At 37.2% G+C, this 17,087-nt stretch overlaps 2 protein-coding genes across 4 annotated transcripts in view; one reads left to right on the top strand and one right to left on the bottom strand.

Moving 5' to 3' along the window:
- The window catches only part of phactr4a (phosphatase and actin regulator 4a), a 94,199-nt gene that overhangs the window by 59,542 nt on the left and 17,570 nt on the right, over nt 1-17,087 (bottom strand). The gene's annotated exons all lie outside the window — the stretch shown is intronic.
- On the top strand, nt 12,909-15,870 carry LOC308696869 (uncharacterized protein). Its single transcript, XM_081375786.1, has 6 exons — nt 12,909-12,963; nt 14,277-14,318; nt 14,787-14,900; nt 15,000-15,152; nt 15,250-15,342; nt 15,751-15,870. Exons 3-6 carry the CDS (start codon nt 14,850-14,852, stop codon nt 15,835-15,837), a joined length of 384 nt encoding a protein of 127 aa, XP_081231912.1. The 5' UTR covers nt 12,909-12,963; nt 14,277-14,318; nt 14,787-14,849; the 3' UTR covers nt 15,838-15,870.

The following is a 17,087-nucleotide window of genomic DNA, read 5'->3' as shown; positions in this document are numbered from 1 at the left end:
CACGTCTAATGTACACGCATTTGACAAGCGGACAACCGACATTGTTTATGTAAATATTGTGTGTATTTAACAGTATTAGCACAATAATACTCGAAAGATAACTTAGTCCAGTATCCAGGCGCTGGTACTAGAAAGGCTTTTAGTGCATGTGAGCTTCACATGTACGCGCTGAGAAACGCACACGTTAGAACAGCGCATCAGTATTTAAAATTAAATGTTTAACCGACAAAGCATTAAAGCACATGCACATTATGAACTTTTGTGAACTGCAGTGTTAACATTTTATGTGAATATAGCTTACGTCGCGTTGTTCCGCTTCACTCTCGGCTTATTTAACCGCAGCAAAACTGGACATGAGTCACGAATTTTGTCATCCTTATTTGAGTTAAGAGAACTGATAGGGATGTTCTTTTAATTGTTATTCAAGCAATGTATGTCTCGTGAGTCGTTACCAACTCACCATGAACACAATTCACCGCTGATCTCACTCGCGGTTCTCTCTGCCCGACTCGGGCTGGATCAGCAGGTTGCTGAATGTGTGGCGCGTTATACACGAGTGTTGCCAACAGGGACGGTGTAGAGTGCCCTCTGGTGGACAAACTATACAACGGCAACACTCATAACATGGTTGAAGGGTGTTTCGTCCGTTTTTATTTTATTTTTGAAATATTAATTTATCGGCCGTTATAAATGCCGATACCGATAGTTTTGAAAATGCCTAATATCGGCCGATAATATCGGCCTGCCGATATATCGGTCGGGCTCTAATTTAAAACAAATAATATTCGATGATTGTTCAAAAAATTACACCCCTACCCCACATGCTCACCATCACCGGTAAGACGGTGTTCGCTCAAATACCGCTCCAACATTAAATTTCTCTGTAGGCTAATATTAGAGGTGGACCGATTCATCGGTTTTGCCGATATATCGGTTGATTGGTGGAACTATCATTATCGGCAAAAATCCACACTGATAGTTTTTCAGGGTTGCGTCAGTTGCTGGATCGGCTGAGAAGTGTGTGCAGTCATTATGAGAATGCTGAGAAGAAACTGCTGGCATCATATAGAGCGAGAGCGGCCTCTAGAGGCCCAATAAAAACTATCACTGGCTGAGTTGTTTACGTTAACACGCAAGTCTGCGCGCAGCAGGGAGATCACACATACGGAGAGCACTGACACTTCAGATGCGCGTTTAAAACACAGACAGCGAAACGGTATGAATACATAACACTAAAGTTAATGCCATTATAAAGTAGGCTAATTCATTTGTTGACTAAATGCTGCAGAGAAAGCACAGAAGTATGTTTGCTGTCAAGTCTGAGAGGACTAACATTAGTAGTGGCTACCTCAAGCGGTTAAAACAATGTGACAAAAACACACGTAAACCTTACCCAAATGTTTTATGTTGCAATTGATACCATCTATTTGAATTAGCTTATATCCAGCTGGTCACTTTTATGCATTCATTAGCCGGCGAAGTTTACTATTTAAAGCTAGTGACGTGATTGCTTTCTCAACATTGATATATTCATGTAGCCAATAGAAACATAAACAAATCAAAAACGCATTCAATTTCAGATATTGTTTTTATCACTACAATACATAGGCTAGTTATTTTGATTAGATAATCATCAAGTGTTCTAAAATAGAAGCAAATAAAGTGAGAGACTATACATGTAAAATTGGTCTACATTTATGTAATTTTAATGCGCTGGCCTTTGCAGATATTTAAATATGGCCATCTTCTTTAAGCATGATTCATATGAAATGGTAACTCTTTACTATAAAGATTACAATTTTAGCATTAACTAAAGTTAATAAATGTTGTAGAAGTATTATTCGTTGTTAGTTTGTTCATTTCAACATTTAGGGTACTATTACATTTTAAATTGAGTAGCCTATTTTATTTTATTTTATCTGTTATCTGCTACATGAACGCAGAGAGAGAGAGAGAGAGAGAGAGAGAGAGAGAGAGAGAGAGAGAGAGAGAGAGAGAGAGAGAGAGAGAGAGAGAGAGAGAGAGAGAGAGAGAGAGAGAGAGAGAGAGAGAGAGAGAGAGAGAGAGAGAGAGAGAGAGAGAGAGAGAGAGAGAGAGAGAGAGAGAGAGAGAGAGAGAGAGAGAGAGAGAGAGAGAGAGAGATGGTAATTATTGACTTTAGCCTGGATTGATGGCTCGCAATATCGCAATATATATCCTTGGAAAAAAAATATCGCAATGTAATTTTTTTTCCAATATCGTGCAGCCCTACATTGTAGTATTAATTTGGTCAAAAATAGCAGTTTCCAAAAATGTGAGACTCCAGAACGTTTTGTTTTCGTTAACACAAGGAAGAATTTGGGGGATTCACTCATGTATTTAAATGCGGTTGTCACTCCTTTACAGTGTGTATGTGGCTTTTGTTCATTTGCCTGATTATGAAAACCAGAAATATTATTTGCATGGATGATTTGAGGATCAGTCAGTCATCGGCAGAGCAAAAGGATGTGGCAATCATGCATGACAACATTAATGAAACCCTATCCTTAACAGCAAAACATGCTAGTATGCGTCATTATCTTTACTCTCTCCAGTGTAGTCCTTGACAAGTGGCAAACAGAAAGTGTAAAAATCAATGGCTGGCAAAGATTAATATATATATATATATATATATATATATTTCCAAGCATTATGTTTTCAAAACCAATATGAGTGGTGCTGTGCAACACAAAGGTATGAAAAGATGATACTATGATGAATCTATTTATGATGCTCTCTAGAGTCATGTGTATGAGCTGCAGGTGAAAATCAAACAAACACTTAGAAAACTACATTGCCTCAACAATCTGTACATTATTGTGTAGCACAAATAGACAATGGTTATAAATGTTATATTCGGCATGAGCAAGACTTCTGCGCAAATAAACTGTGCAAAACCCAAAGTATACTTTGATTTTTGTGTGTATAATAGCGTACAGATTAAGAAATGGTAGAGCTGCACAATTAATCATCAAAAGATTGCGATCTTAATTCAAACATCCACGCAATCTCATTCCTAAATGACAACGATTCTGCAATGTCTATTATGGTACGTGCGTCATATTGATGAACAATATCAATTCTTAAACCCCAAGAATTGAGCCATGGAAAGATGTCAGTAAAACAGTTTGTAAACAATAGACCTGTGTCACATAATGTTACATTTATCTCAGAAAAGCATTTCAATGACCACAGCTCGACAGTTAGGCCTAGCTCTGGAGCATAGCATTTTTGCTAAATATGCACTATATTGCATATTCAATATATTTTTAACCTGTTCTTCAATATTTAATGTAGGCCTATGTTTGAATAAGCCACTGTTTAACTGTTTATATTTCAAAAACAAATTAGAAGTAGAAACATGGTTAGGTAATTTTTTGTTTTTTTTATATATAAATTATAAGTTAACAAGTAAATAAGTATATATATATATATATATATATATATATATATATATATATATATATATATATATATATATATATATATATATATATATATATATTTTTTTTTTTTTTTTTTTTTTTATAATTATCAGAAACAGAATACAAATACATACAGAAATTTTACAAAATAAAATAATTACACACAAAAAGATGAGGATAGACGAAGAATAAAAAAAGGTAGAGAAAAGAAAGACCTTATAATTTGAAATACATGTCCTTTGGGGTATTCAGTAATTTAACATCTTTTACCCCATCTCTAGTAACCCTCCCACTCTCCTCTCCTCCCAATCCTCCAAACAATAACATTATAATATTAGAGATAGTATAAAATAAAATAAAAAATTATAAAAACTGTCATGTGTGCATTTAAATGTTTATATACAAATCAGTTGTTCAGTTTAACCTTTAATATTAATTATAGTAGCCTAGGTCAAGCAAAAAAGGGATTACAGTATTTAGTATTACAGTATTTAGTTGAGACATTTTTACCCTTTAGAAAAATTGACATGTACTGTACATACCTGATATATCCAAATGAATCAAGATCAAATTGAATCAAGATCAAATTGAATCAAGAATAGAATAGAATAGAATAGAATAGAATAGAATAGAATAGAATAGAATAGAATAGAATAGAATAGAATAGAATAGAATAGAATAGAATAGAATAGAATAGAATAGAATGTCTAATAGGGTTGGGTATTAACACAAATTTCACAATTCAATTTGATTTTGATTCACAAGCTTGTGAGTCGATTAAATTCTTATTTTGATTCAATTAATTTCTGTATCGATTAACTGGGTATGCATCAGGTACAGTGCATGGTACATTTTCTCAAGGAAAAAATATCTTCTCAACTAATGCTTTAACTATACAGGGATCCCCAGTTGATAGGCTACATCACTATAATATTAAATGTTAACATTTAGGCCTACTGATTTGTATAAGCTACATTTAAATTGCAACTTTTTAATGATACAATTATGTTTCTATAAAAAGATGTTGAAATATAATAATTTAAATGGTGGTTCTTATAAAACATGCAGATTTATTCAAACATGAAATATTGAAGAGCAGGTTAAGTACAAATACAATGAATATGCAATATAGGCTAGTGCATATATTTAATTACCGGTATTTTCCACACACTTGTCCCAGCATTTCTTGTGCTTGGCACTCTCCCCGTTCAATCAAGCTCTCGCGCTTAAATTGTGTGAATTAGTGATGTGGTTATATCCGTGGATAATACGCGGCTCGGGTGGGCCAAGTAATAAAAAAATACCTTCAGAAACATGAAAACAGTTTTTGGAAACTATGATACGCTGATTCTTTGATGAATATAAATTTCAAAAGAACAGCATTTATTTGAAACAAAACATGTGTAATGTTACAAAAGATTTCTAAGGTCATTTTTGATCACTTTAATGCATCCTTACTGAAAAAGAATTCTGACCAACACATTTTTGAACGGCAGTGTAGCCTATATTCAGTAGGTCATTCAGAGTGATCAACAAGGTAGCCTATCTCTTCATTTACCAGTCAAAGACGGAGCAACTTTCTGCTCTTATGTTTACTCCGTGCACTGTCAAGGGCTTCATCATATCTGTCGTGGTACCGGTCATGCAGCAATTATTTTACCGCAAATACTGCATCGCGCACTGTTGGCATCGAGCCTGGAGAAATGTAGCCACACTTTTGATCGACTTTTCCACATCTTTAGGGTATTGTGAGTGTGTGTGCTCGCGTCTCATTGAGTATGTGCGCGAGTTTGTGTGTGTGCTCGCGTCTCATATGAGAATGTGGGTGGACAGTTTGTGTGCGCGCGCGCGCGCGCGTCTCATATGAGTATGTGCACGGAGAGTTCCGCGCGTCTCGTGTGTGTAGTTTGCGTGTATGTGCGTGAGCGACTTTAGGCGTGTCGTTGTGCATTTCATATGTATTTGTTTGAGCACTGACGTTGGCGAGTTAACCCCTTACGTATCGAAATCTGGTACCGAAAAACAAGTCATTTTTCGATACTCGATAGCAGGGATGGAAATGAACATTTTTATTTCAAAATCTACCAGCCACTAAATGTTTTTACCAGCCACTTTCTTGTTTTTAAATGACAATGTGTAACTGCAAGTGAAAATTAATACTACAAGATCTAGGCCTACAATACTTAAAGGGATACTCCACTTTAAAATGAAAATTCTGTCATCATATACTCACCCTCATGTTGTTTCAAACCTGTATGAATTTCTTTTTTCTGCTGAACACAAAGGAAGATATTTAGAAGAATGTCAGTAACCAGAAAGTTTCTGGTCTCATTGACTTCCATAGTAGGAAAAAATATATACTATGGAAGTCAATGAGACCAGAAACTGTCTGGTTACTGATATTTTTCTCAATATCTTCCTTTCTGTTCAGCAGAAGAAAGAAATTCATACAGGTTTGAAACAACATGAGTATATGATGACAGAATTTTCATTTTAAAGTGGAGTATCCCTTTAAGCAGTTTATTTAATCTCAAGTCTCAATGAAATACTGACATTTTCTCTTTCTCTCTTATACACTCTTTCTCTCTTATATATATTTCTCTTTTTTACCTGGATGTGGCATTTGGATGATTCGTGGTATTTTATGGCTTCCAGTTTTACATTTTTAGTCCCAACAATGAAACTATTAGGCCCTGTTTACACGAGAACGCTCGCGGGTGAAAACGTAAAAATATTTGATCAGATGTGCCTTTCGTTTAGACGGTGACGGCGTTTTTGGGGCTTAAAAACTCAAAAAAGTGAAACCATCCTCCAGAGTGGAAATCTTAAAAACGCTCCACCGTGATCCAATAGCGCGTGAGGCGCGAGTGATTTCAATGTTAAGTCAATGCAAAGATGTTTTCTCTGCAGACCTCTCGCAGCTCTTAACGCCTGCGATGTAACGCCACATTTTCTTTGAAGGTGTGCCTCCTCTAAAAGTGTCCGCCGTCCGTGTGAAACAGTATCCTATTTTTATTTACCCGCCACGGTGGCCGGTAGGTGAAGCGAGTTTACCCGCCACAACACAAAATCACCCGCATTTGGCTGGTGGCGGGTGCCAATTTCCATCCCTGCTCGATAGTATCGATGCAATTCGGTCGGTACCTAAAAAGTATCGAACTCGGTACCCAGCCCTAAAATTGAGAAATTAATATTTTTAACACAGCCCTAGTATTTCTCTCTAGAAGTTATGATGGATAAAAACGTTTTCATACTCTTTTAAACTGGTTGCGTGTTTCTCTTAACCCCCTCCCAAAATTGCTCAATAACCCAGGCATCTGTTGCATCTCCAGTAGTTTGAGTAGAGATAAAGATTGAAACCCATGTGTGTTCAGATATTTCTGTAAGAACACACATCAACAAGTGACTTGACCAACACGTACCGTCATTTGAAAATAATAAGGTTAATCAATAATGCCTGCTGTTGTTTTGACAAGTTGCCTGAAAAAGATATTCGATCCCCAGCATTGATCTTCATTAACACAGCAAAGGATGCCAAAGTGAACGAAAGTGAACTGTAAGGCTGGTGCCAGTATGTCTGATTGACCCCTCGATGAAACAAAAGACCCTCATGAGAATTAACACTTGAACTACCTCCTGCATATGTAACAGGGATTTCTGAGACGCAGCACACAGTGCTGTTCACACCTCACACACTATCTCCCCTTCATTCCCCCCTTCCTCCTCACCTGAAATACACTAAAAACCTATGCAATGTAAACTATGTACAATAAGTATCTATACATGTTTGATATCATTTAAAGTGTCTCAGTGCGCCTGGTAAAATGGTCTCATTCTCCCAACCATAATGAAAAGCTAAAATATGAGAAAAGTGATGTGTCCCTTAAAGGTGTTTCCCCCCCCCAGGTCCTCCATTCAGACTGTACCTCCTGTATGTAAAACAAGAACCTATTCAAATACAAATTCTGATCTCACAGTGTGAATCCCTGAATAGGGAGCCAAAATCTAATTATAATGACAGACCCCACCATTTGGTAAGAATATTGAATTATCTGGGTATATAAGGAAAAGGTGCAGAAAGTTCGAGGAGTCTGTAGGTTGACTGCCCACACAAACGCTGTGTGTAATTTTCGTTGCCAGGTAATTTCTACAAATTATTCCATTTCTGAATTGTTGTTATGTTATGATTAACTGATGATTTTATTCTTGCGAATTGGACTTTGAATTATTGCTTCATTACCTGGTCAATAAATTGTAAACGTTTGATTTTATTCTGAACGACTCTGAGATTTGTTTTTTCCCAAATAAGATTAACGGATTCGTATATTGCCGCAAGCTGCGTCAGAGGTTAACGACGGTTAACAACTGATATCAGGGAGTTTTGCTGGCGACTTGGGTGGGTGGATGTGTTCCGATGTCTTCTTTTCTAATTTAATGTTACTTTAGATAAATGTACAGGTTTGATTAATTCAGAGCCAAAACCTACTAAAGTAAAACGATTGAATTAAGATCTTGAAGGGCACCCAAGGGGGCTATGAAAAAGTCTCTTTGATTGTTGTGCGTGTTCGGCAAAATCCTAGAGAATTAGCCAACTGCCTCAGCTCCTGATCTTCGGGACTGGCCACTTGTGTTGGAGACCTGGGTAAGGAACTCGGAGCGATATAGTCTTCCTGATCTAAGCGGGTAAAATACAAACAGAGTTTTAAGAGAATAATCAAATATTCGTTCACGTTTTAATGATGCACAGATATCATTAAAACCTTTTCATTTTTGGAGTCAGATGAAACGAGCTATTGTATGTGAGAAAACATACTACATTTAATCTTGTTGTATTGCGTGAAAGGAAAGACAGTAACACGCAGAGATACCTTCCCCGTATTATTGGAGACCTCCATTGGACCAATCAGACGGGCTTACAGAACGAAAAAATAAATAGATAAACATGTAAATAAAAAAGTGCAGATGGAGCACAAAATTAAGGTAGTAGTAATAACGAATTTGTAAGGCCTGACAAACTGGTCTGACAACTCTTAAACACTGTACAGTTGAAAAAAAAATGCAGTACAGCTGAAGTTAGCTTTAACAGTTCATGCTCACAGAGAACATGTTAAGACAAATAAGCCTAACCTCTGAGGACAAACTGACTGTTACATGTCTGTGCTTTGTCAATTCTCTGGCAACCCAGCCCATATTCAAATACTTTACAAAGTAACACTGAACCGAAACTCGCACTAAAATCATTCAATTATCAATCAAAGTCCATTATAATGTATTAACATTATTATCTTAAACAATATAGACAATGCAACAAAATGATCAACACTTGAATTATGTACAGAACATACACTGACACTCCTGCAGCTTTGCATCACCTCCCTCTAGAGAAGGAAACGTGAGCAAAAAACACCTTGGGCCACCATTTTACTGACACTGTACAAAATGCAAGAACAATCACGGGACAGCCAGTGCAGTGAATGTGCATGTGATGTGAACAGCATAATGTGGACTGCAGGGATATGATTATAAAATGAATAAAAAACATAACCAACCACATGAATGAGTCAAACATCCCCACAGTAGAGAAACTGTACCGTGCCAAAGCCTGACAAAAATGAGACGGAACTGGACTGACTGGTTGTGTAAAGTGACCTGGTGTCACTGCAGTATTTACATAGCTGTGAGAGTTTAAAGTACAAGCTAAATTTTAGCTCAAACAAGCCAGACATACAAACACATGGCACAGATCCAAAAGACTGAGACTGTCATGCAAAATACCACTTTCTGCTCCGCATTAAATTAAAGATATAGGCTAGTACTTATAGAACAGACTTTCTTCGGTAGAACACAAGATGAGTAAATATGCACAATGTCCTGTGTACAGTTTTCCACACAAAAAAGAATAAATGAGGAGAGGTTGATCAAAAAAAAAAAAAAAACAGAACAACCTCTGGACTGATCATCTGGCTGGAATGAGAGGTAGAGTTGTGTATCATCAGTGTAGCCGTGATAGAAAAAAAAAAACATGTAAATTAAAAATACATGCTAAGACACTTGAACCATGTGTTCAACTAAGTATCTACCTTTCTTACACAGAAAAACCTAATTTACGATAACCAGTCTGGATTTAAAAGCGGCCACTAAACTGACACTGCCCTGCTCTCGGTTATTGAAGCCCTGAGACTGGCAAGAGCAGCTTCCAAATCCTCAGTTTCTGCTGGATCTGTCTGCTGCTGCGTTTGACACAGTTAACCACCAGATCCTTCTGTCAACCCTCAAGACGAAGGGTATCTCAGGAACCGCACTCCAATGGTTCAAGTCTTAGGCTACCTCTCAGGTAGGTCCTTCAGGGTGTCGTGGAGAAGTAAGGTGTCTAAGTCGCAACATCTAGCTACTGGGGTGCCTCAGGTCTCAGTGCTTGGACCACTTCTCTTACATCAACATGTCATCACTAGGATGTAGGGCTGCACGTTTTCAAGTTTTTCATTAACCGTTAACCGAGGCCCTTAGCGGTTAATACTCGGTTAACCATAGTGTGCGCGCCGCAACCCCGAGATAGGCAAAATTTGCGGGTGGGACATGTCCCCACCACTATTTTCTAAGGTCGATATTGTCACCACTTTTGAAACATCTCGCGGCATGAATACCAATACAAATAAACAAAACATCTTCAGTTAACTAGCAGAGCATTCATTTCGTTCGTTTTTTTTTTTTTTTTAGGCGATCTAGCGCTGAAATGTTTTGTTTTTTAAATCAAGTGATCAAAGTGCTCGTTGCCGCTGCGATCGAGAAGGGGCTTGTAAAACGTGCTGAGGTATTATTAATTCGTGGCCACAACAATTCACCTGATACTGATAAATATTCACCAATTCACAAAAAAAAAAAGGAATAAAAAGCTGTAGTCGGCCTTCACTGAAGAGCTATCTTCACAGGGACGAAAAACAGTTTAATAATTATTATTAATTCGTGGCCACGAAATAATTCACCTGAATATTCACCAATTCACAAAATATAGGTCTTTAGCATTCACTAATTAATAGTATCAAACTGTTTTTGGCCACGTTAAATCAAAATGAGGGAGGGAAATAGTTCAACGTGTCCACGATTTATTAAAACGAGGGAACAAATAAGTCGTCGTAACAACTAATTATTTAGATCAGTGGACAGGGCGCATAAGAACAAACAGTGAGAGAGCCCCGGCCGCGCGCGCGCGCACTCTCACCGCCTTCAAACAACACGAGCGCTGTATTGCTCTCTCTCCCTCGCGCATATCAACACAGTAAAAGGTCGGAAGACCGATTGTGTTTTATAGATTAGTAGTTTGTTCATATAAAGTGTTTGATTAGCAAGTACATGTTTAGGAAATGCATAATACAAATTGTATGGGTTAATGTAACGGTAAACGGACTCTGCGGGTAAAACTGTTGTGATGAAACTGCGCATGCGCGGGGTAAAACTGCTGGTGTAAAGCTGTGGCTCTGCGGCTCTGCAGACAGATATTATTGTGCTGCGATCAGTGGCGCGGATACTGACTGACTATATTTGTTTCTGGCTCGCGCACAGCCTTCATTCTCGGACGCGCGCTTTCTTTGCCCGCTTCATATTAGAAAACTGGTCTAGCGGTCTCTGGCGGTGCAAAAATGTATTACAACTAAATTCAATGCACACCATTGACGCCACTTAACCGAGCAAAATGTTTCACTCGGTTACGCAATTTTTAACGGTTAATCGGTTAATCGGTTAACCATGGACACCCCTACTAGGATGACAGAACTGCTTGTGGTCTCAGCCAACCCAACACTTTATCACAACTTCTCCTTCAGCTAGATTTGCCAACCATAACTCCATCAAGGGCAGCCAAGAACTAGTGTTGTCAAAAGACCCGGTACTTCGGTACCAAGTCGGTACTAATTTTTTTTAAACGTCACGGTACCAGGTTTTCTCAAACCCGATACTTGATGCGCGTGCATGCCCGAAGCACGTGCAGTTGCGTCCTCTTCATAAAAGCACTGAGACATGGCGACCGGCGGTGCTGCTGATGTGGTGCTGATGTTTTGGCGCGTGCAGATTCGTTATTTCAAATGGTGCGCGGCAAGCGCGCTCATAATAGAAGCGGCGCGCTCGTTTTTCCATGTGCGCCTATGTTTATGGATGCATAGCAACGACAGACGCCAATTCTTACCAGGTTTAAAAAGCCCTTTTAAAATCAAATATGAATGCAGTTTTGGATTAAATAAAAGTACAGTCAAGTCAAATAAAACACGTTTTATCTCCTGTATAGTTTGGTAACGCTACAATAAGATACCATTCATTAACATCAAACATAGCAAACACATTGAGTGAACAATATATTTTTACAACATTAATTAATGTTTGTGAATGTTCTTTAATACAAACACTTGATTGGGCATGTTTGTTCACTTCATTCATTGTGCATTAAATAATGTTAACAGAAATAATGTTAACTTTTGATTTTAAAAATGTATTTTTAAATTAACCCCAAGGAGAATAATTGCGACAGCAGGGTTTCCCATACATTCATTAATTTGTGGCGGCCCGCCACATATCAACGCTGACCGCCACGGATTGATTCAGATTTTTTAACTATTTAATATGGGTAAAATTGTATTTTATTCGCGCTGCTTGCCCCCCCCTCTCTCTCACAAACTGACAATGGAGGCACGACTAGCCCCTCCTTCTCTTACCGCACGATCTGAATCAAAACATGAGCATGTAGAGGGCGGATTGTTGCCGGTGCTTAATGCTTATTCCCCCAGTGAAGATTCCAGAATCAATCCGGAGTTGAATGGTTAGTATAATGAACACTGTTGCTCAACATAACTCTGAGAAGTTGTCTAGATGTTAAGCGCGGTCGCGTTTCATTACAGATTCGCGCAAAACTTTTGCAGCGCGGTCGCGTTTCATTACAGATTTGCGCAAAACTTTTGCGTTTTTTTTTTTTTTTATATAAATTAACGTTACAACTATTGAGAAATGACGGCGTTTCCATTAACCGATGTTATGCGACTAAAACGTAATTTGTTCCTCTCGCGATCAGTCATTCCAAAAATCATTGCAACGGACGTTGGTAGGTTCATATCACAGCCACCTGACTAGACATTATATTATTATTATCTCCAGGTTCAGGTTGGTGTGTGTTGGTTTTTGTCCACCTCAATCTCCAGGTGTGCGTGTGTGTGTGTCCACCTCCAGGTCCAGTTTGGTGCACTCAAAAAAATGATTCAAGGCCTTCTTAGGTATGACACATTTAAATTGTGTTCACTTTATTTAAATATATCTGATTAGGAATAATACGTATATATATTTAATAAGTCTAACGTAAAATGTATAAATAGTGTCATCTATGAGATTTCATTTAATTTGGTTAACTCAAATTAATTTGGCTTCGGAGAGCGTCATTTGCGCATGTGCAAGACAAGCTCAGAGAAGAACATGCTCAGAGGGTGTGGCCGCCATTTTATCGTCTGCCGCTGCAAGGACTGCAACGTCGTATTCGTTATTGGTAAGTATTATCTTGTTTGAGTATTTGTAATAAAGAATTTATCTCACTGTAAGAGGATGTGTAACTTATATCATGATTTTGAGTGAAATATGCAACAGCAGTGAAAGTTATGCAAGGTGAATTGTTTTAAGTGTCCCTTCGATAGCTTAACTTACTCACGCAACGTGCAAATTCTGTGTTAGACCAGTCTAACGATCCCGAATTTGACTGTAACTGTGCAAAATTGGTTCTTAACTTATTGGCTTGCTAGCTGGATTGATATATCCGTCATAAAATGAATTGGAGGCTTGCGATCGCCGCGATTGTTTCGGCGCCGAGTCTATTTTTAGCTGCGTCACTCACTCACGCTGAATTGGCCACATTGCGTTTTTCTTGATCAAATTTGACCTGCCTAACATGAAAAATAAGACATTTCACCATAAAATCACGAAGTGAGGTGTTCCGTGTTTCACAATCACCATATGACATTAAGCGCTGTGGGGGAAAAAATACACGACAGGCCTTTTTTGTTCAAAGACCTGTTTAAATAATTAAAACTAGAGGTAACGTACATAAGGTAGAACTTATATCTCAATATTAAGATTACTTTGATCATGTAAACTACCTATTTACAACATCGTAGCTGAGCTGCCCAAGGTAAATCAGAGCAAGTGACAGACGGGTTAGCCTAAGTTACATCAGAACACCTGAAAAATGTGACAGAATGGACGATAGTCGTCTGTTTTTGACAATTGTAGACGATATAGACAATTGTACCAAGTAAACATTTAAAATTATTTTAAAATCAATTTAATTACTTGAGAGAATTGTAATATTAAGGGATTAGTTCACCTCAATATGAAAATTTCCTGATAATTTACTCACCCTAATGTCATCCAAGATGTTCATGTCTTTCTTTTTTCAGTGGAAAAGAAATTAAGTTTTTTGTGGAAAACATTTCAGGATTTTTTTTGTTTCGCTAGATAAGACCCTATTCCTCAGCTGGGATCATGCAGAGCCCTTTGAAGCACTTCAGAGCCCTTAGAAATTGCATTGATTTGGACTTCAACTATTTGGTTACTGTTGAAGTCCATTGTGTGGAGAAAAATCCTGAAATGTTTTCCTCAAAAAACTTAATTTCTTTTCCACTGAAGAAAGAAAGACATGAACATCTTGGATGGCATTGGGGTGAGTAAATTATCAGGAAATTTTCATTTTGAGGTGAACTAATCCTTTAAGTGAACGAGTTGGGTAAAACAGAACCATGTAAACAAAAAGCATATTTTCATGTGAGTACTGGTTCCCACTCCTAATCAACATCTTCTCTTTCACAGTTTTATGAACATGACCAGGTGAACAGCAACCTCCTATTTATAGTAAGTCATATTCAAATATTCTGATTTAGGCTGCTTGTGTCATTTGTTAAATATGGTATCTTATAATACTTTTTTATTCTTCTTTTTAGGATTGTTTCTTTTTTAGTGCAAAGAATGTGTCCATCGAAACTAGCTAGCAGGTATTTGTTTCTGCAGCATTTTAGGCAGACTCATGTGTGCTTTAGGGGCAATTTTCGCTATCCATGTCCATACACAGATTGCCCATGCACGTTTAGTACATGGAGTAAGCTTCTTAATCACACATACAAAATACATGCTAAACAGGAAACTCCAAAGCCAGAAGAATTAACAACATTCCAGTATCATGTGTGTTCATGCAAGGAGCTAGCAACAGAAAGATTATTTTCAACACATAAATGGACATCTCAGGCATAATGAAACAGTTCAGTGTATGTTTGTAGGATGTGCATTTGAAAGTAATATTTACAGTACATTTAACACCCACAGATACCGGAAACACAATCCACATTCATTAATAGACTTCAAACCCATTGTCGTCAGCCAGTGCCCATGATAGAGGTGTTCAAGAATCAATGGCCAGCTCTCTTTCAGCAGAGTGAAGTAAGTAAACATGTTATGTAGTGTTTTATTTTAGTCGATATTAGGTTCTTTTCGTAGTAAGAAATTGTTTTTTGTTGTTGTTTTTTTTCCATTTTGAAGGTGAACGCAGAGTTCATGCAGATCACTACGAAGCCACTGCAATCAATGTTCCTACAGCTGAACCACTTTTCAGATAAACTGATGCAGATCTTCAAGAGCAAAGGAGGAGTTAAGGGGCAAAAGATCAAAAACGCCCTGGCGATCAGAGACTCTGTTAGTATAAATGCATGCAATGTCTTCTGTTTTGTCTAGTTATTGTACAGCTTTCTGCATTTGGCTAATTTCAGTCTTGATTTTCCCCCTACAATAGTGTGACAACATAAACATCAGGAGAGAGTGCACCCTGAAAGGCCTGATGATCTACCTGACTGAAGATCCAGACTCTTTCTTCAAGGAGTATGTGGTAAGTGATTATTATGAATATAACAACAATTCTGTTAGTACTTTTATGTTTTAAAAGAATATATGATTGATTATTATTAAATGCTCAATTTTCATTTTAATTTCACAATAAAATATGTATTAGTGGAATAATCATTTTGTTTTATTCATTTTAATAAAATAATATTTTTAATAGTAATAATTTTGCAGGGGTAATAACTTTGTGTATGCCTTTCATTGTTCATCTGAACACAATAGAATTTGTAGAAGTTTTCAGATGTGTATGTCTATGTCCATAAAATGGAAATAAATGGCAGCCAACAATGTAATAGCAAAAGTGAAAAGTAGCAATGCAATTTGCTGATTACTTTTAAAATATAAAGGGTCAAATTCACCTGGGCTTAACCAAAGTGTTTTGTGTTTTGTCCAGGCCACTGAGGATGCAGAAAATGGGGATTTACAAAATCCAAAGAGGAGATTGTACAGAAGACATAGGAGTTGTGATCGAGGGCATTAAGGTTTTGAGGGACCTAGACTGCGTGATCCTGGCATTCATCATGCTGTTCGGTCTCATTTATGCTCTTGATCTTAATTTTCCTGACAACCTCAAGTACACCTTCAAGTTTATCCAGAAAATCCTAATGAATTTGGATGGACATAGGCTGAATGCAAAAATCCAGCCACTTAAAATCAAGCTGTTTGCATGAGATATGCACTTTTTTTGAGAACACAATGAGAATTATTTGAGAATACATTGTTGTATATTGAGTCATTAACATACTTATGCACGCACACACACACCACACATTATTATTATTTTTTAACACTCTTACATGCTTTTTCTTACACACTTTTTGTGTGTATTTCTGTCATTCTTGTCTTTAGGTATAGTTCACCCAAAAATGAAAATTCTGTCATCATTTACTGATCCCGGGGTTGTTCCAAACCTGTATAAATGTATTTGTTCTGTTGAACACAAAGGAAGATTTGTTAAAGAATATGGGAAACTTAACAGTTCTGGGCCACCATTGACTTTCATAGTTGTTATTTTTTCTTCCTACTATAGAAGTCAATGGTGGCCCAGAACTGTTCAGTTTCCCATATTCTTTAACATATCTTCCTTTGTGTTCAGTAAGAACAAAGACATTTGTACATGTTTGGAAAAAGGTTTTAAAATGTGTACTTGCATTTTTCTAAGTACTTTTCACATTAAATAACTATTGCACTATTGAGTTTTAAATAAAAACATCTCGATCAAGATTTGTCTCTTGTCTCTATGGGGTACAAAATAAGGATTTCCTAATTGTTTTTTTTTTTTTATTAAATGTTCTAATTTAAGTTTAAGAAGCATAAAACTTATTTTTAAATGTATCCATTTCATTTAAATTATTTGATCAAAATTTAGTTGGACCAACTCATTTAAGTTGGTCAAAATTGAGTTGGACTAACTCATTTAAGTTGGTCAAAATTGAGTTGGACCAACTCATTTAAGTTGCTCATAATTGAGTTGGACCAACTCATTTAAGTTAGTCAAAATTGAGTTGGACCAACTTAATTACATTTCATTGCATTAATTAGTTTTTTATAAGTTGGGGCTACACATATTTATTGGATGGAAATCCTGCCATCAATTAAATTGAGTTTGTCCAATGAGTCATTTTTTTGAGTGTGTGTGTGTGTGAGCCTGTGTGTGTCTGAGTCTGTGTTTGGGTCTGAGTGTGTGTGAGTGTGTGTGAGTCTTTTTGAATGTGTGAGTGTGTGTGAGCC

Source organism: Scardinius erythrophthalmus (assembly GCF_964197995.2).
Source record: "Scardinius erythrophthalmus genome assembly, chromosome: 10".
NCBI classification, from domain to species: Eukaryota; Metazoa; Chordata; class Actinopteri; order Cypriniformes; family Leuciscidae; genus Scardinius; species Scardinius erythrophthalmus.
Note: the sequence above shows the minus strand (reverse complement) of the source record. Positions and strands in the feature narration are given on the sequence as shown.